This window comes from Metopolophium dirhodum, chromosome 2 (genome assembly GCF_019925205.1).
Source record: "Metopolophium dirhodum isolate CAU chromosome 2, ASM1992520v1, whole genome shotgun sequence".
NCBI classification, from domain to species: domain Eukaryota; kingdom Metazoa; phylum Arthropoda; class Insecta; order Hemiptera; family Aphididae; genus Metopolophium; species Metopolophium dirhodum.
The window spans coordinates 33,423,903-33,445,376 of NC_083561.1; the positions used below are offsets into that span (position 1 = coordinate 33,423,903).

The 21,474-nt window shown below is 26.8% G+C and overlaps 1 protein-coding gene across 1 annotated transcript in view; it reads right to left on the minus strand.

Annotated features, from left to right (window-relative positions):
- Nucleotides 1–296: 296 nt before the first annotated feature.
- LOC132939115 (metal cation symporter ZIP8-like) overlaps nucleotides 297–21,474 on the minus strand; it is a 34,576-nt gene continuing 13,398 nt past the window's right edge. Inside the window, exons 4-9 of the mRNA XM_061006139.1 lie at nucleotides 19,792–19,917; nucleotides 19,579–19,698; nucleotides 19,266–19,431; nucleotides 18,479–18,663; nucleotides 2,363–2,511; nucleotides 297–2,197 (exon numbers count right to left, since the gene is read on the minus strand). Coding sequence (XP_060862122.1) covers nucleotides 2,365–2,511; nucleotides 18,479–18,663; nucleotides 19,266–19,431; nucleotides 19,579–19,698; nucleotides 19,792–19,917 — 744 coding nt within the window. The 3' untranslated portion in view covers nucleotides 297–2,197; nucleotides 2,363–2,364. The remainder of the gene's footprint in view (nucleotides 2,198–2,362; nucleotides 2,512–18,478; nucleotides 18,664–19,265; nucleotides 19,432–19,578; nucleotides 19,699–19,791; nucleotides 19,918–21,474) is intronic.

Below are 21,474 nucleotides of genomic sequence, written 5' to 3' on the forward strand. Positions count from 1 at the left end.
CCAGTAAACCGCTCAGTGTCGATGGCCAGACTACTGATGATAATAAATGAAACATCAGAAAAAAAAAACACTGCAATGGGAGACTTTATCCTTTTTTCCATCCTGTGTACGCCACTGCACAAGTTGGATAGCAACCGTTTATTTGATAGAGATTCCGAATTACGTATTTAATAGTTCTGTGCACGTGCATGAGTGAAGTGTACTTAAATTGGCTACATTTATAAATTATAATAAGAAGGTACCATATTATGACATAACGTGACTAATTTCAGTTAGCAAAAAGAAAACATTCAATAGAAAGTAATATAATAATATACTGATGATATACCTCTAAAACAATAAAACATTTAAAACAATATGATTTTTATACAAGAATCAATATCAAAATATTAAATCAATTTAAATGTTATAGGTACTAATAAATGTTTTGATTGGCACAACTCCACATCCTAAAAAGTCTATCTTAAAATGATATTTAATACAATTAACTTAATTATACACTATACAGTTTATGTACATAATATTGTTAGTAAAATAATCAATACAGTTACATACAAGTTAAAAATCAACATAGAATAAAAATAATATATTGAACTTAGTTAATTATTTAAAAATAAAATACATTTCATATATTATTCTAATTTCTAATCAATCTCACAAATTAACAGTTTTAGATGGAATAACTTAAAGTTTAAAAATGTTAAATTTACTTGTAAGTTCATTGAATTTCAGAAATATTATCCAACATCATAAAAGGCAAAATACTTTAAAATTAAATCAATACTTCAAATGATTATAATAAAATTGATCGTATCCGTATATTGTACATATATAATATATTATGTAACTTTAGATTCTTTTAAAATACATTTTGATACCCGGATTAAGGGGTAAATGAGACGAGCAGTAGCTTAAAGTGAAATTTACAGTTTAAAATTCTGCGGAGGTTGTCAAAATTCTAAGCCATCAATAAGTCTTTTAAAGTTTTAAACGCTCAGGCCAGAATCTGAATAAATATAATATAATTTAACTATAATATTGTATCATATAAAGCTAACAATAAAAACAATATAAAATTATGAAAGATTTTTGAGAAAATTAAAACTGTTGGGTAATTAAATTATGGATTAAACATGAGGTTTTGATAATATCTAAGATATATTACAAAAAAATTTTGAATTTTGTTTATCTCGAATTAGAACTGGTTGAATTCAGTTAACACGACTTATGAAACATTTAAATTTTAAGTCAGTTACTATACCAGCGAATTTTAAATTAACAAACAAATCTAAAACTTTAATTTTAATATCAAAATGTTGTTAAAACGATACACGCACGATTCAATTTTGAACAAAAGTTTTCTTTGTATGTTATAGTATATACATACTTGATTGTCTAAATATTTAAATTAACAAGAAAAAAGAAACGTAATTGAACACTCATAAAAATAACGATGGTGGTATAAATAATAAATTTAAATATATCAGCTGGTTTTAATTTATAATTATTTTAGACATCAACCTAGTTGAACATGTTTTTAAAAAATATTCTAAAACAATTCAAAATAAAATTATAAGTATATTTGTTCGAAAATGATTAAGTTATGGTTTATGGAAAGAATAATATGAACGAAATTTTCTGGTTTAAAAAATCAAAGTTACAACCAGAGAATCATAATATACCGTAAAAATTGATTTACATTAATTATTTTTTAGGTAGTATAGCCATATACTAGGTACCTATTAATGATAATATAATAATATATTTCTTACGTAACATTATAAAATAAAATATTTCTTTGCAATAATCAACGATATTAGAAATATGTGAAGACAGATTACATTAGATTTTAATAAATTATCACAAAACGACGTCTAAGTAGTTTTATATAATAAATACATTAATAAATAAAAAAATATATTAACGAGTAATCTTGTAAAATATTTGACCATTGACAATATGTTGACATGTATTATTAATTACAACTATCTTATTTTGGCCATCAAATTATTACATTGAGTTTTTCTTCGTGTTAGGTAGTTATTATTTTTAAAAATGAAGTAATATTATTGTATAATGAACGGTGTAGTGATAATTAAAATAATATAAATAAGTCAAATTTCGTAAGACCCTCCACCAGACGCCAAAGGACAGTGTACGATAAATATTTATGTATAATATTGAAATATTAATGTATCTGAAAAAAAATAAGAAAAAAAATTAAATATATCTCATTACGATTTTTACGATATATTCATAGTTGTATTATATGTATCTCGTCCAACGGCCTATATAATATGCTATAGCACTTGTTTTGATGAGAAAAAACGGACGTAATAACGTTTTGATATTATTTTCTCACCATTAAATTTTCATGAAACCCGAAAACGTGATGATGTACATCAGAGTAGCGCCAGTCAACATCCCAATGTTTTGCAATAGCAGGCCAGTGTATGCAGACGATTTGCTTTCCGTCAGGTTTTCATCGATCATACTTTTCATTTCAGGTGTCTAAAAAACAAAAATAACAAATAAGCGTTTCCCCTTAAAAACGATTCACCTGAGTCACAGATGATCACACCCCAACAGATAAGAAAACACCATTACACACGCATTATCCAAATCATTCATACAAACAGGCACGAAACTAACTTCTTTTCAATAATATTATAACCTTAAGGGAGATAACATATTTTTTAGACCCATTTATCTCGCCTCACACTTCTAATTTTCTTCACCACGACCTTTTCATAAAAAATATTTAATTCTAATTGCAATTTGTTGATTGCTGCAGTTTGTGCTAATTTATTAGTTGCGGTAAGTATATTTTTGTTCAATCTGTGCAATACAAATAAAATGCTGTACAAATGTATACATTAGGGAACAGCATTATTAATAATTATTATGTATACAATACCAGCCAGTTCATCGATTATTGTATTTATCTATTTTTAATAAAGCCTCACGCGTGTACCTATATATATATTATGTTACTATAAATTATGATCTATACCTACTTATTACATACATTATGTCCGATTCAGACACAACTCTACAAATACAGTTGCAATTCAGTTGTATTTTTTTTCTTAATGCCCTTTGCCCCTTTACCATTGCTATTGTTGTCTAATTGTCTTGGGAAATGGAAGTAATAATAAATTATATCATATATACATTTACGATGACGTGGAAATCGCAATGCAAAAGTCATGCGGGCGCGGAAGTCATGTGGAATCCCTTCCTGTGTATAAGCCTCCGCGGAAAAGCGTATACCTACCTACCGCGAGACTACTTTTGAAGGCTTTTGGACGAGTTTTTATTGACAAATAAAATCGATTTGCCGTCACCGTATGTATAATAATATGATTTATCACCAAAAAAAAAAGGCACGAAAGGCTGACTTGACTTGGCTTCACTTGACGATATCTAGACGTTTGCCTAAAATACCTTCTTGTGATCCACGCTCACAAAACTTATGGCTGTAGAAATTTCCTAGATTTCAAACAATAAATATAAAATAACAACCACTTCAAGAGATAATATTTCTCGATTTATTCGTTTCTTTAAATTGATAACAACAATAACGACATTATTTTACTTTACACGTCATCATAAGGTTAATTAAAAAAAGTATACACTTATTCTGTCTTACAATGATTACAGTTTGTAATATTAATCTCTAGTATTTTGTTTTTATAAGATATTGAAATATAATAGTTAGTACCAAATCAATTATAAATAAATTATAATATTAATAATTATCAATTAAACTCATAGCGTTTACGGGTTTTGAAATTAGTCTTGGAAAATTTAGAGCAATAATGATCATTCATTCTAAAATATAGTCGCTTTAGTAATTTGTAAGCATATCATTATACGCATTATTCATACAAGACACACAAATATAATATAATGTATTAATGTATACATTTTTACGATACGTATGAGATTAAATTGATCACAAATTAATATGTATAAAATTCAACGAAAATACGGAAAACCACGTTAATTTAATAACTGGATAATATTTTTTGTCTGACAAATGTTTCAATTGATAAAATATGAATAAATGTAATTTAACATTTTTTATCGACGATAAAATTATTAGGAAACTTCAAACCATCGATCTGTGAAATTAAACACCTTTTCACATTACTTGGTTACATCTTAGGTACACACATTTAATATCAAATTAGATTCGTTGTGAAGCTTCAATATTTATAGGCAAATACGAGTATAAATCAGCATGAGCAACAAAAACAAAAACGAAACGTACAATTTGTTTTGTTTTTAGCTACACACAACATAACTAGCTAAACAAACTTAACATTCCAAATTTCCAAGTAAGTATACGAAAGTATGGTCACGTCAATACATTCATATAGTATAACCGTATGAAGTGTTCTGAGTAAATAAAAGAAACCGTTAAAACAACATCACTCAAAGTGTATTGAGGACGAGAGAACAGTCACATTCATGTAGCCTACAGTAACCATCAGCGTGCTATTTCTTATATTAAATTTCGTGTTTTCAAAGCTAGCAAAATTATTATAATGATTAATCACGTTCACCTTTATTGTTTTACAAATAAAATATTTTTGATTGATAGAGTTAATAGATACTTTTGCCTTGCTGAGACCGGTAATAAATATAATGTTTCACATTAAAGTTTTTTCTGGTATGTAAATATGTACACGATGCCATCTATAGCCATCAAATATTATTAAATATATTTTGCAAATAATTACACTTACTAATGAAAAATACTGCATAATATACAATAAATTATTATTAGTGTTATTAAGCTGCCACGGTGCACTGATATGATCATCTTGAAATGGAAATTAATATTGTATGAATGTTTAATGCGATTTGTGTAAAACTTGATTTATTGTAAAACAATCTCCGGCAGTCTTGTAATATAAACTTCTGTATAAACCCAGTCTAATCGAAGGACAGAACTTTAAAAGTTGTCATAAATCAAAATGTCCAGGAAATCACAAAAATATACTCTATTTATTATAAAATACATTTTAAATTTAATATTGCTTTATAAAACTATATTATATTATATAACATAATCGATTAACAGTGTATTCATTTATTTAGACAACACTAATTTAAAAGTGTATAAATAATAAATTTACTTATAGATGATTATGCTGTTCTTATTTATTTCGAAAACATATTTTCACTATATAGATTATAAGTACAGTGTTTTTTTCTACCATTAACAGTTAAAGGTTATTTTATATACGCAGTAATTCCGCATTCAGTTTCAGATTGTGAAATTGTGAAATGATAATGGTATCACAATAAAATGTATGTTAAATTTATATTCCAAATAGAAAATGGACATTGGTATTCAACAAGAGCTTGACTATTTTTATACTTCAATTGAGAACGCAAATTTTTTGATCACGTATAGTCGTATAGACACTCGATTTGGAGGCATCCTCTATTCTACAGCCACTTCAAGAAATATTGGAGATCTCATTCTTACCCATTTCAAAAAAATTTGTTTTCAAAATATCGAGAAAAAATATCAGGTATGTACGCAGAAAAAAATTGTTTAAAATTATTCATGTACAATTATAAGCTTATCATTATATTGATGAAATGAAACAATCACCAGTCTGCGTAAAAGTCTAGTTGGGTAACTTCACAGTGGTAAACATACTATATAATATATATTTAATATTATCATAGTACAATTTTTTTTTGTAGTTGTTCACGAAAAAAATCATATTAAGATATTTATTTATTGTCCGTATAGTTACTGGTACGTATAGTTAGGTACGATTGTTTATACTTAGATATTTAATTTTTTTATACTGGTTTATGGAATTATAATTTAGTTTATTGCGTTGTATTAAAATACGTCTAGAAATCGGGAGTTTAACACGATCGCAGAGCGAGCTTTTCTAAGTTATCATTTTACAATAATTACCTATTCAGACTAAAAATATTTTTCTATTAAATATACTAGTTATCAGTAATGTTCAAAGATGTAAAACATAAGAAATAATTCAATTTTTTTTTCTGTTTTATTAACAAACCAATTGACAATTAATCCAGTTTAAATCATGAAAAATGCTAATATAAAATAAATTCAAAAAATACTTTTTTATATAAGCAGTAAAAAGAACCTTTTATATGTTGTTTTTTTATTAATTAAATTAACAAACTAACTATAAAATTTAAATACTCCAATGTATGTATACTTGTGTAAACATTATGATTGTTTATAGTGCTTATACGTTATAATGTTATTGCAATGCACTGCAGTTTGTTATTTGTGACCATTTTCCAACGGCTTATTTATTCTCTTTTAATTTGATCAATTTGATTTCCCATGACAGTACATCAAATAAATTCTAAAAGCTCGACCATTTGAATAAAATCTCATGCACATACTAATTTAAATCGGCAAAAGCCTTTTTTCTTCTGTATAAAATAATAATTCAAATGTTAAATCACATATAACCTATGAGGTACTATCCCGAATGAATCAGATAATTTTAAATATTTATTAGGTAATACATTTAACTCAATATTTGTAAATATGCACCAAACACATTTTCATATTTGTATTTGAAAACGCATATATTTCAACATAACGTATAGTACCTAACAGCTTACATTATTAAATATTTCCGATTCTGTTTCGTATTCAAACCTTTGTTATAAATTATTTAAATACAACTTGTTTTATCTTTTTTTCAATGAATAATTTTAGTAACAACTTTGACGCCCATATCCTAGACATAATCGATACATTATTAATTTGGTCCTTAAAATATCAGGGGTTCTTCTTTAGGTATAAATGTATAATATCAGCAGTAGATTAAAGATTCTAATTTGGGAATCAATATTTATGAGAGTTGAAACAAAAGGTTTAATTTACATAACAACCGATAGACCTAACTTTAAAAACTAATTTAAAAGCACTTTATAACCTTGTTGTCTTATTATAATCGCTCTTTAAAATACATATACATAATAATACACCATTTGTATGTTCAAACTACGAGTAATCCAAAAAACATTCGTTTGCCTCAAATGTAAAACATTTTTCTGAATGATCTAATAAAATTATACTAAACTAAAATCTAAACTACATTAAACACAATGAATAATAATAATAATTATTATTATTATAATTATCAGAAAAAAAAAATGTCAACCACATTATTAAAAGCACATTATATGAAACTTAAGTAGTTAAGTATTAGTACAGTTTTACTAATGAGTACAATATTTACTGTTTTCTAATTTTGTAAAATAGGTATAATCAAATACATCTCTTTAAATGATGGAACCATGAATGTATTGATTTCATATTATGATGTAATTTTTTTTTATGTCTATATAGTGTATATACACGATAGGTACATCGTATATAGTAGACAACAATGCTTGGATTTTCAACTTCAGCATCTTTTCTGGTAATAAAGTGAATCCATAGTTGAAACTTTTAGTAGGTCAAAATTAAAAATTCTCAGTACTTTTATACAGTTACTAATATGGGAAAATGGAATTTTTTTCACAAAACGAGGTTTTAACAAAATCGATTTTCTTATTTTGTTGTAATTCAAAAACGAATAACCGTAGATACTTGAAATTTTCACAAAGCCTAACCTAACCTAACCGTAAAATATTAAAATTTCATATAATTTATTTAATTAGTTTTAAATAATATATAATTTCCAAATATTTTGACCGATTCTGAGCTATTTATACGCAGGTGAAATTTTCGATTTTTTTTTTCAATAACTAGATAAAATTTTTTCAAAAAATTTAGTTTAAGAATCCTGGTGAATTGTTATTACTGAAATTGAGAAAAATGTAGAGTGTTGTAATTACATGAATATCACTTACGAACGTCTGAAGTTAGAATGTTTCCGATTTCGCTCAAAATCACGTAAAATTGCACATAATTTCATAGTTGAAAATTCATTACATTTTGGATATTCACATCTAATAGATTTGAAAATTGAATACAAGGTTCTCCATAAGTTATTATATCAATTGAAAAATTCTAAGGATTCATGAGCATGATTTTTTTTTAAACATTTAAAATTCAAATTTTGTCTTAATCATGAAAATGTAAAACATTTTTTTTATAGACATTTAAAGCTTAAATTTGGACAAAATAAGAAATATTAATGTTAATGAAGAATAAAAATGTTAGTTATATTTTTGTAACTATTTAAAAAGGTTTTTGACGGGGATTTGGAACTTGTACGTATACCTATATTATTGTGTTTATGTACACAATTATCTTTTCAAAACATTTAGACTAATTTTATGTTGTTTCCTATTTATACCACGGACGTGTAATTTTACGGCAGCAATAGTCAGTATTGACTTAAAATGTAATAACAATAATATACACGATATAAAATAAATATATTATACTATTAGTTATAATTATAATTAAATATTAATTATATAGTAAATGCAATGCGTATTCTGCCATACGGTAAAATAAATTTCTATATAATAGCAATATAAATATATCTTAAAAGTAGGCAGACACTATAGGCTGACAAACCGTCTTCGTTCAGAACAATTTTTCGTATGCAATGATTTATCATCCAATTCAAATTTAACTCATACATTACACTGACTTATTTGATTACAAGGTACACTCGACATCTATTGTACAGCAGAGCGGTTACCTATACTTCTCCTTTTTTCAAATTATTATTATCTATTAAAGCTTGTACATGCCATATCTAGATTGTTAGCCTATATTTAAATATACATTTTATTCTGCATTTTAATTATAATACATGGATTTTTAATTAATAAATTACTATTCAGATATTGTAATGTGCCATATAATCTAGTAGAAGAAACAAATTGTCTTTCTTTCTTCTTTATTACACACCACAATCAAAGTTGTTGCCACTTTTGGCATCTAAACAGAATGCTTCTTAACTATAATAAAATTAAAAATGTTTTCTTCTTCTTTCATAATATAAATTAACTATAATTCATTTTAGACATTGATTTACTTTACATATAACTTTATCACTAATTAGTAATTACTATACATTAGTTACCATTATTGTAATACTCTTTATTTACTGCACTAATTTCCATCAGGGCGTAAAATAAAATTATTATTATAACATTTTTTACTTGTTGTTTGGCCTGAGTTATTCGTTATTATGGCATTTTTAAAGATTTTAGACATCGATCAATATTATAAGTACATTTTACATTACATTATTAGATTTTTAAAACAGGATACCATACGATTTTAATATATTTCATTATTTAAGTTATTTTTTGAAATAAAGTTTCATCAAATAAACACCGTCTAGGATTAAACTTTAGAGTTCGAACAAACGGGTTCGCTACAACGTCATATAGTTAAATAAATAAAAAAAACGGGAGGTCGCTGGTTATATAGTTGGTACCTCATCATTGACTAGGTCTCTTTAATGTATGTTTTAAATTTAAATTCAATGAAATCATAAAATAAGAAAAACGATTCTGAACGAAGACGGTGAGTCATACTATATCTAAGGATCTTTTATAGTTTGTTTATACTATTTATTATTTATTTTTCTATTAATATTATTGAATGTTGAACTAATGTTTAGTAAAAATATTTAATAATTAGTAATTAATAACTATTATAATACTTGATCATGTTATATTAATATTATTGTTGTTAACTTGTTAGTCAATACCACTTTCTATAGAACGGTGTAAATAAATAAATGGTATAAATTACTTAAAACTAATTTAAATATTTTTAAAATCTCATTGTGTATAAATAAATAAATGTTTCAAGTCTATAGGTATGATTAACAATTACAGTATAACAACTAAAACGTTTAGAGGGAAATGATTTATTTTTCGTTTAAACATCTAATTTTATCAATATTAAAACGTCATTATTAGTATTCATCACAAATAATATTTTTTGAATAATAACAAATAGGTAACAAAAATAATTATTATATGTTTGAGTACCTATCCAATGTTGTCAACATTTCAAACTCTCATAAGAAATATACCTATATGTCTTTATATTAAACATTAACTTTATACATTTCACTAGGTATCTACCTAAAAAAACCAATATGAGGAATCTTGTTTTAAATGTTCACGCCTTGGGTACCAAAGTTAAAAGTATTATGAATTATTAGTATTCGTTATAAGTATGCTGCCTACGTATTATTTGATAAGTCGTTAAGACGTATAATATATCCTACCTACGTTTTATTTTATACCTACAAATATATTTTTGATCAAGTAAAGTATTAAACATTAGGATTGATAACTATAGTTTTAAATGAATAAGGTCATGTATCAAATTAAACTATTAACTTAGTAAGTGTTTGGAACATTTTATAAATATATATAAAGTAGGAATTTCGATTATTGCATCAATATTAATCGTGGTAGGCAATGCGTCATGTAGGTCAGTATATTATGTTCAGCACATTAGATTACACTATTATCTCTAATTAGTGTAATGAGTATTTGTTGTAACGTGTATTCGTATACCTATAGCTAATACCGTAAAAATTTTTTTTTATAAAGCAGTGGGAAACATTTGGTCTTTAAAGTTGGTACAACTATTTTTCAATTTGCTACCAGAACTACACTAAAAGTTGAGTATTAAACATATTTTAATGCTTCTAAAGGTGATGTCAAACACAAAAACCAAAATAAGAAACTCATCATTGTAAAACCAATACATTTAACACTCCTCTCAGAATCTAAAATAAATAAATACAAAACATAAAACGTATTGTCGATCAAATAAAAAAGTATGATGTGATAGTAAAATCACAAGACTAAACTACTAAAGATAAAAAGAATTTGTAGCGAGAAATTCTATTGTTGTGGTGACGATTGTGTAAGATAATATGTTAGATACTCTTTTGTGATCTAAAATAACTAGAAACGAAATCCGATTAAACAAAACGTTTAGGTAAGCTGACAAAGTGACAGTATAAGACAAGAGAAGAAACAGGATGTATAAAAATAAAAAGATAAAAGAAAATACGTTTGAAATAAACATCGTTTTAGTGTTTTACATATTAAATCGTGAAAAGAATGACATTTTCGTAGGCCAAAATGCCAAATGGAAAAGGAGCTCAGTATAAAAACAAAGACATTTTGACTGACCTAAAAAAAAATTGAGACCAATTATACCTATGTATTATTGATTTTAAATTGATACGGATTTTTCTGTCACTTATGATTTTCTTTTTCCTGGTTTTAAGAATCAACCACAACGTATCTGCCTGCAGTTAACCGTAGTTGTTTTCAATATATTTTCTAGGTTAAGTTGACGATATTTATTCAATTGAAATATCCAATCTATAAAATAGTATAGATTTAGGGATTTAACACTCAGTATAGTATACCAAATTGTCACGGTAATATAATATTATAATATTATAGATTATAAATTATAAATTACTAGCTGAACCCGTGCACTTCGTTGCCCGTTAAATGTACCAACTCTTTATGACTCAAACTTTGTTCGATTCGTTATTTAATATTTGGTGTATGATGTTCAAAATTAATCTTAACTTTTCCGTTGCCTGGAATAAAAATTCTGAACCGCAGCAGTATATTATAAGTTAGGCAATCTACCTGCAATAGATCACGGACCCCGTGCTGTTTGTATGTGAGTGTATGATTTAACACTAAAGTATCAAAGTTATACAAAGTTTGTCGTATTCTACCTATGGTGGATTAATATAATCAATTAATACAAAATCCTAACCTAACCTGTTGCGTCACTGTTGTATTTTTGACATCCAGATTTCCTACTTTTCCGGTAGATTTTCCTAAAATTTTTTTTCATAGAAATCTTCTCTGTGATATACTCTTTCGTTTAACAAAAAAAATAAAGAAGATCTGAAAAGTAGTTCCAGAGTTTACCCTGTACAAAGATTTTCATTTATACAGTTAAAAGATATATATATATATTGACGAAAAATAATACAAATCAACAAACATGCCCGCAACCAATAGCAAGCAATACACTAGCTATTATTATTTTAATCTGAAACTAAATTTTTTATTATTTAGTTTATTTTTTTCTAGACAGATGGTCACTGTTGTATTTTTTGATATCCAAATTTTCTAATTTTTCCGGTGGATTTTTCTAAAATTGTTTTACATAAGAACCTTCTGACAATTACGAATACAACAAAATAAGAATTAACAAAATCGGTCCAGCCATTCACGCGTGATGCAATGACCAAGGGAAACAGGGATCCATTTTTATATAGATAATAGATACACATTATACCAATATATATATTATATATATGATATTCAGTGCATTCGTGTAGCATTTTAAATCTTTATAATATGATACTGAATCACGATAATACTATACAAAATAACATTAGACTATAAAAACAAAAATTCCGATACGTAATATGATATTTTAAATTTGCTTAACTTTGCAAATAAATTTAGGGAATCGTAAAACCCGATGTCAAATGCCAATAATTATGATAGTAGGGTTTTTTTAGCGACAAAATCCATAAGATAATATGGAGATTGCTGCAACGGTGACATATGTGGATACCATGTTTTATTTTAGAAGGAGTTTTGACATCGTACATTTTTAAATAGTATTATAGTCCGAAGAAATCTATTTATAATTATTAATATATTCTACCGGAATCATCTTTTGAATCTGCTTTTTTTCAGTGCAGGGGAAGACTCTACAAGTTATCGTAGATACTAAATAGGTAACGCTAATTGTTAGCCAGCTCCACTCCCCAATTGGAATTGTATGTGCATCCGTGGACAATGTAATTAGTATTTGGGTGGCAGCCACTATTAACTATGAATAATGTTAGCCCCCTCCACCTCCCCCCCCACGAAAAAAAAGAAGATCAACCACATGTCCATCTATGCTTGTAATACATGTTATACTTATAATAATATTATTGTTTATTACTGAAAAATTCCAAATTACGTTTTAAATATAAGATAGTTACTTGAGTATTAAGGGGAAAAGGAGAGAGAGAGAGAAAAAAAAATACATATATATATATAAATCAAGTTGTGTGTGTAGTGTGTACTGTACAAAATAAAATATAATATAATTTAAGGAGAGAGAAAACTAAAAAAAAAAAAAACAATATATATACATAAAAATTGAAAATTAATGAATATATTATGAATTAAGTGAACAGAGAAATAAATCTACATTATTTATGGAATTCCCTATAGCCATTAGAGTATTAGAAGGAGAGAATGTCATATTATATTTGGATGAAATGTTTGGTGGATAGAAAAAATGTTTATGTCTAGAGTTTAGGGGGTTTATTTGTAAGTATAAACGTTCAACTAGTTCTGGGCAATCTATAATATTGTGTAATAGTTTATAAAGGAATAAACATAATATATTCCATGTAGGTATTTTGCACCCGAATATACCAATAACTACCGACATCCCGCTAGTCTAAAAAACTGCATTTATATATATTCTACTTTTAAATAACAAACATCACACAATTACGACGGTTGACGATTATACAGATAAAAATGGTACGATGATTTCAATCCAGCCCTACTTCGTATGTATAACACATAATATGTTGAATAATATCTTTTGCACTTCGTCATTATTTACCCCGGGATGTTAACCTATATTTTATTATGTATGTATAAGTCTTAAGTGACGTGGCTGTATACGTTGGTGTAACTACGACAAGTACATCGCGTAAAGAGTATACACCGGGTGTGGGCGTTGGGAAGGTTAGGTTAGGCTGCCGATTCAATCCGACTTAACGTACTGGAAAAGGTCGGCGTTGATAATTTATTTAAGGCCACTGCACATTCGAAGTAAAAATGCTATTTCCAAAGACAGTGTTTATATTACATTGTGCTCGAGCACATATATACATATATATTTAATATACGTACACAAATATACTATGTATAAATAACAAGCACCTACACACATAGGTATGTAGGTATATATATATATTTTAAAACGTCGAGGAACATTTTTATTTGAAACTTTTATTTTTTTCCACACAAGTCACATAATACCTTTAACTGCACTGTTATGACCGTTTAAATGTTGGGATGATCGCTAAATTATTAGTGATTTAATTCGGTTAACTCGACGCAATGGTATACGGTTGATTGTCGGCAAATCGAACTTGAGGAAAAGAAAATCATTACGGCCACGGCGGACGATTTACTAAATATGTATTAGGTACGATGTTCATAAATCAATATAATATCTAGAAAAATGAGAATTATTCTCGATGTTCTCTAAAGATTTCGGGCAATAATCTTATCAATCATTTTTAATTGTTTAGTATACATGTTATATTCGATGCACAATATTATAGAAGTACCTACCTACTATATCTCTTTAAATCACATCAATCGTTATAATATATTGAACCAACATTTTTAGACAATATAAAATATTCACAATTGACATTACACATTTTTACAAACCAAGGTTACATTTATTTAAACCTTTGCAATACACATGGCTAACAATAGGTATGTACTTAAAATTTTCAAACGAAGATTTACAGTGAACTGCACAAGTGTATTGATAAAATTCAATATAACCTCAACCACGATAATAACATTGAACAAGAAGTTTAATCAAAATAAGAGTACAGACGACAGACCTACCACTCTTAGTTTTACCTACACAATTTTATCATATTATGGTTGTAAGATATTTCTAATGGAATTGAATTCATTCAGAGTTATTAAAACTAATGCTTTATTACAAGCCGCAACTCTAACGGTTTATCGAACAAAACGTTAACAAAATATTAATAAAGTACATCAATGCAAAACAGTTATTATTCAAAGTAGTTAGGTATGCTCTTACCAACTTAATAAACTATGTTATTTTAATACTAAACAAAAACCTTCCGTAAAAAAGATATTTGAGGCTAAAAAAGTCAAAGAATTTAACTGTTTTATTACATTGTATAGAAATGTAAATAGTATTTAACATGATCTATAATGGTAGGAGATTTTTTTTTCTTCCTCTTGAACTCTAATATTTTTTACACCTTATACCTATAGATAATAATATGCCTCCTAGTTTATCCTAAATGACATTTCTCAAATCAAAATTTATTGGTTACCAACTTAGTTATAAATTTTCCACTTTCATCTAATATATAATATATCTACAGACTACAGTGTTAACTTACGGATGTTTTAATTAATTGTTATTAGAGTAGAAAATATATCTACAAATCTATATTGTTATAGTACCTACTTATTCAGACTAATCACAGAAAACTTTTGATAGGTTAGGTTTTACCTAGATTTTAAAATATCGTTATAAGCTTTTTTAATTTTATCTATTGCATTATTTACTTACCAAACATTTCAATATTTCTATAGCTTATTTATAAGTTTTATAAATAAAAAATTTCATTTTTGTACCCTTTAGGCCTTTTTAGAAGCTATTTCTCACTGAAACATCTATAAATAAATTACATTGTTGATGCAATTCAACCTGAATTATTTTGATAATATTGTATCCACAGATATAATCTTTTGATATAGTTGTATTAATTCATTCAAGTATGGGTATTTATCAACTTTATTAACAATTACGATTGTTGGATATTTCATATGAACGCAGATATTAATTCATTTACTAATTGACTATGATACGAAATTAATAAATTATGTAATATTCAATATATTACTTAAAATACCTAATATTCAACTTTAGTTTAAAAAAGTTATATGTCACTTACCATTCTTTCAAACGAATAGTAAGTAATAATTTAACACTGAACTGCCCTGCAAATTATGAAATAATGTAACTCAATAAAACACACTAAATAAAAATAAAACATGCTTACCTATAGGCTCTATGTGCATACTGAATACAAAAATTAACATTTTCATTTTCATCATGGAATAAAATTTATTTTTATTTTTTTTTTATCATTAGACAAAAATCAAGGGAATATTTAAATATTAAAATAGAGTAAACAATCATAAAATGAAAGTGAAGGGTCAAGTAATTTAGACCAACGACATCATAATATAAAGAGGTTAGATATACCGTTTCGAAATGAAATACAAGTGTTGTACCGGAAAGTTATAAATAATTTTCTAGTCCACCATTGTTCTATATATTGTTTAACGCCCCTCAATAAGAACTACTTATTAAAGGTAAAAAAAGGTTTTATTTTATCTTTTATTATTTTTTTTGTTTTCTGCAAACAACCCTTGAGTACCTATAGCACTACAATTTTACGTTTGAAATTTCGAAAAGCTTTAACAGAGGTTGAAAAACTATTGTTATAACATTGTATCCATATAGTCCTATCTTACATAGATATTATACGATGTAGAATATCCACTTGTTTATTTAAGTTAAATTTATATAAATCTCATTCTACTTTTACTGTATTATGTGTTTTTAACATAAGAAAAAATAATTCTTCGAATGAGACCAAAACGAAAATTGCATGCGAATAATAATATTATATTAATCATTCGCATGTATATTGTATATACAGCCATTTTACTTGGGTTTTGCGTTTCATTTTATGGCATCAAATTCCTGAGATATTGTTAGTAATTTAAAGTAAAAAATATAAACAATGGGTGTGTTTCAGGGTTTGTTTTAGCTCAAGATGCACCATAGAAAGTTTCACAACTAAAACCAAATCCACATTAAACTACCTACTCAAAGGAACAAACTTATAACCCTTGATAATGTGTTTTAGATTAAAGGTTTGGTTAAATTTTATTTTAAGGCTGATAAATTAAAATTGCCACCTATACTATATCGACGTACAATAAAACAACGTATTATATTATATTAATTAAAATATATAATATTTTGTAGTATTATTGATGATATCATTCAGTCTCGGTAGCTATAGGTATTTGAATGAGAAAATAAATAAACTTATACGGTATAATAATGTAAAAATTAGAATAGCAATAGTATACAGTTCATAGCAATCAAAACAAAGTCAATAACCAATAACCACGGCCTGCAACAAAATAAAGCCCACGGACCTAGTGTAATTCACGTTTTATATTTGCCGAACCAAATTAAGTGTGACGAATAATATTAGCTTGAATGTAATTTTTCTTAAAAACTAAACTAGAATTTTTGCAAACTAATAAACATATTTTATTATTAAATGTAATAAAATAGCGTCATCATTTGGATTTTCTCGATAATTTATTATAACAAACAATTCTGTAAATACACAATTTGTATTAATGTCGAATTTCAGTTAGGTAAATTACAAATATTAATCGATGTTTTTATGATTAAATTTGTTTTAGTGTTTATTAAGTCTTTGATATATGATTTATCGGAAATCCAGCTTAGGTATGTTGTGATTAAAAAAGTTTATATTATAATGACTCTTTGTTTGATCGAATTAGATCGTAAAAAAAAGGTTTCAAATTTTGGTGTCATTATTAATTTTACTATGATTGAATATATTATATATTTATATAAGTTATTAAGATACAAGGTTTCTATTGAGAAGAGTAAATACATGTGTAGGTATAATGAAAATATGCCAACAGGCTGCATGCAAACTCATCTGGAATTTAGTAATATTTAGGGTATTCGAATATTGTACATACCAAGAGTTTAATATAATATTATCGTCAGTGGCGTGTATAACCCAAGAATAACAAATTCAACTATTTTTTTTTTTTAATATTGACTTTTTAATTTGTGGCCAATAAATTGTTTTAATGATTTAATATTTTGATTGGCCTAATAATTTTTATAACATTTATTAATTTAACGAATTTTCTAAAAATATGTACCTATACACTTTCAATACATTTTTTAGTAGTATTTATATAATCTAATTTCGTATTATCATAATAATATAATGGACGTGTCGTAGAAACTATAAATGGTATTTTTTACCAACATATTGTCATATTAACTTATTAGTGGGTTATTAACTTATTATGTGAGTTTTATTAACTCATATAAGTGGTTGATGATGCTCCTATAGATTTCTAGTAGGCAATTACACAACACGTATACAATACTACAATGTACCTATGTATTCAAAACATTTTCTATGTTTTCGACTAAAATTAAATAATGTTAGTAAATAGTTATTGATTAATCAGTGCGATTAATTTTAAATGGCATATTCATATACGAAAATATTATTTATGAATTGTGGGTCAGCACGATATTGTTTTATGTTTTTACAAGTTGAGTTTTTGATAATTACCTATTTCCCTAGAGAATATTGAAATTGAATAATACACACATAATAACACAACTAAAATAATTAATCTAAATTAATTTGTCGTGAAAACATTGTTTTTCTTATACCATGTTTTGAATAATGATGATAGGTAATTATTTATAATAAGCCGTGGTCTATTTATATTGAAATTAAGTTCCGAACGTTCGACGTATCAAACTCATTTTAGTAAGGATGATTTACGTAATAATGTATTTACTCACCAAATGTGTTAAAGTAATGAACAAGAACAGTCCACCGGCGAAAGAGAACACGAACCCAGAATATTCCATGTTTCCCAAACAAATACCAATGACCAAACCTATAAACGCTGTACATGCTGACAGGAAATTATATGACAAGGCACGACGGAACGACATACCGGACTGAATTAGTATAGCGAAATCTCCTAAAAAAATAATGCACTTATATAATAACAGTATCAATAATCAATATGTAACAGCAAAAATCATTTTTTTCATATTTTCGGTTTCGACCAAATTGGGGAATATGCCGGTTTTATATGTGATTGTTTTTCGAAAAACACTTTTCGATGCAGTAAAAATTACACTGAAATTAGCGGTTTTTTTTTCAGTTTGAATCGACAGCAGAGGAGGGTCCGTTTACACAATACTACTCCTGTAATTATCGATTTTAACAACTATTCATAGATTGGGAATCGCAAAATTTCACAACATGGCGTGTCTAAAATATCATGCAGAATTTTATTATTTTACAGATGCTTTAACGCTTGTTAAAGTTTTAAAACGCATTGGACAATTTGGACAAAGGCGAATAATGCGGAAAATTGAAAAAAAATTTTGTTGTGGAATATCGTTTTACGAATGCAAGTAATATAAACTTATCAAGAAGGATGTCCCAGACAACAATATTAGTATATTTTATTGAAATGCGCAATACTGTGTAATACGAACGATTGGGTGGGACTAAATTTCATAATAATATTATGCAGTTAGTATTGTCGATACAGATTGGCGAGTGAGTGCTTACCGATTTCATGCGGGAATTCCTCACACGCAATCGCAATCGATATGGATATCCCGGTGGTGACATTTTCCGAGAAAGCAGCTCCAATCGACATGCCATCGATTATGTTGTGTAGACTGTCGCCGAATAGCACCAGTAAGGCTAACGTCGAAATCGGACTCTTATCGTCCTAAACAGACAAAGTCATATATTTATAATTTATATAATATCATCATAATAATATGATGGTTTTATCTTAAGATAATACAGTCATAATATTGTATAAAAACATAAGCCCGTTGTGCGTGTTATTTATCCATAATATTTATGCACGTACCATAGATTTATTCGTTAATTTATGATTGTGACTGTGACCGTGCCCGTGTGATATTTGTTTCATTTCGGTCCCGTTGCCGTTGGTGAGCTGAAGTGACGGCGATAGTTCATCGATTCCTATCTATAAACCTCATAATATTGTATTAATCGTCTAAAGCAGAATGGAATAGGAAAAAAGAATATGAACCGAAATAATTATAAACCGTACTTGTACCTTTTTTTCTTCTTTGTGGAAAATGATGCCGGCTAACGTTTCGAGCATATATAATCCCCACAGGCTCAACCACATTATTAGAGCCGTGTGTCTGTAGTCGGGAAACGACTCTGGTATTTTGAACGCCTGGAAAATTTCGTTTAAGAAAACGATTATTATTTCATAATCTAGTTTCAAATTCATGAACAGATTTGTAGGAATCAGTATTAAATTATTTTCAAATCACACCAACATGTAAAACTATAAACATACATAATAATACCTAGTAGTAAATGACGTACTATATTATGTATTATACTTACACGTCATGCATTTCACTTTTTGCTCTTAACATAAATGTTTTTGGGCTGGGTACAGATATTTTAATTTTCTAACCGATTTTGCGTTACATTTTGTTTATCAGTTTATCACCATATAGAAACGAATAAAATGTAAAATTTACCAAATTCGCACTAGGCATACAGGTCACAGGAAGACCTGAAAGATGAAATAACTTTTATTCTAATCAATTTTGAATTTTTTTTTATATATATAATTTATAGTCACTTGTGCTACACGTGTGATAAAAAAAAAAAATATTTTCATTTTTTAATACTAAAATAAAAATTTTAAATATGATTTGATTTTTTCCAAAAAAATTCAAAATAGCCAATTTTTCAATCTGATTATAAGAACAACTTTGTTGGTAAAAACATTTATCTAAGTCAAGTAGTTTATTTTTTAAAATTGTTTAAAATATCACTATTTTTATTTTTGAGTAAATTAATTTAGAACGTAATAACTTTTTCGAAATATTATTTTTGGGAATTTCCTGACAAGAATATATATTTATTAACCATATAATTTCCACAATTTTTGTCATACGTTTAAGTAACATAATTTTTTTTTCAGGTCTTTCTGTTATACCCTGTATATACAATTAATGGTTACTTATTAATACATATTAATGATTCATACATTCTCTTTAAAGTGGAAAATATCAGGTAGTGTGCTACGTTTATGGCACATGATCACCACACCTGATTTAATCGGGATAATCGAATTGCACTTCTTACCTTAAAAGAAAATAATGGTGATAGTCGAATTGCACTCGTTCAAAAAAAGGAGTTAAAATTTCAGGTCACTATGGACGTTCGCTTTTATTATTATAATAAAAAAAATTATAATAATGACAATAATAATATTTAAAGATTTAATATGATATGTATATTGTATATAAAATATTATATTAACATAATAGACAATCATGGTATGCATAAAACAATCATTTTTAACTACCTACGCCAATAATTAAAATCATTGTCAGTCCTAAGCCTGTGAGTGGGAAGGGAAATTAGTGTATTATAAATGTTTAACCCCTTCAAATGCATGATATTTTTGTTTGAATACCTTTTTTTGAGCCCAAGTGCAGTTCGACAACTATCTGCTTTTTAACCGAATGCAATTCGACCATAACCGATTTAATACGTTAATTTTTTCATCATGTTCTCACATATTAGGTACTTACCTATATCGGCAGGTTTATAATATATAATACTTTTGCAACAAAACTATGTAGGTATAATAGATATAGGTTTCTTGAGGTTATCAGTAGACGTGGAAAAAACATAATTAAACTACTATGAAATGAGCTATGAATTTTTATAATTCATAAATTGCTAGTCTTTCAGTTTTTATTAGTTA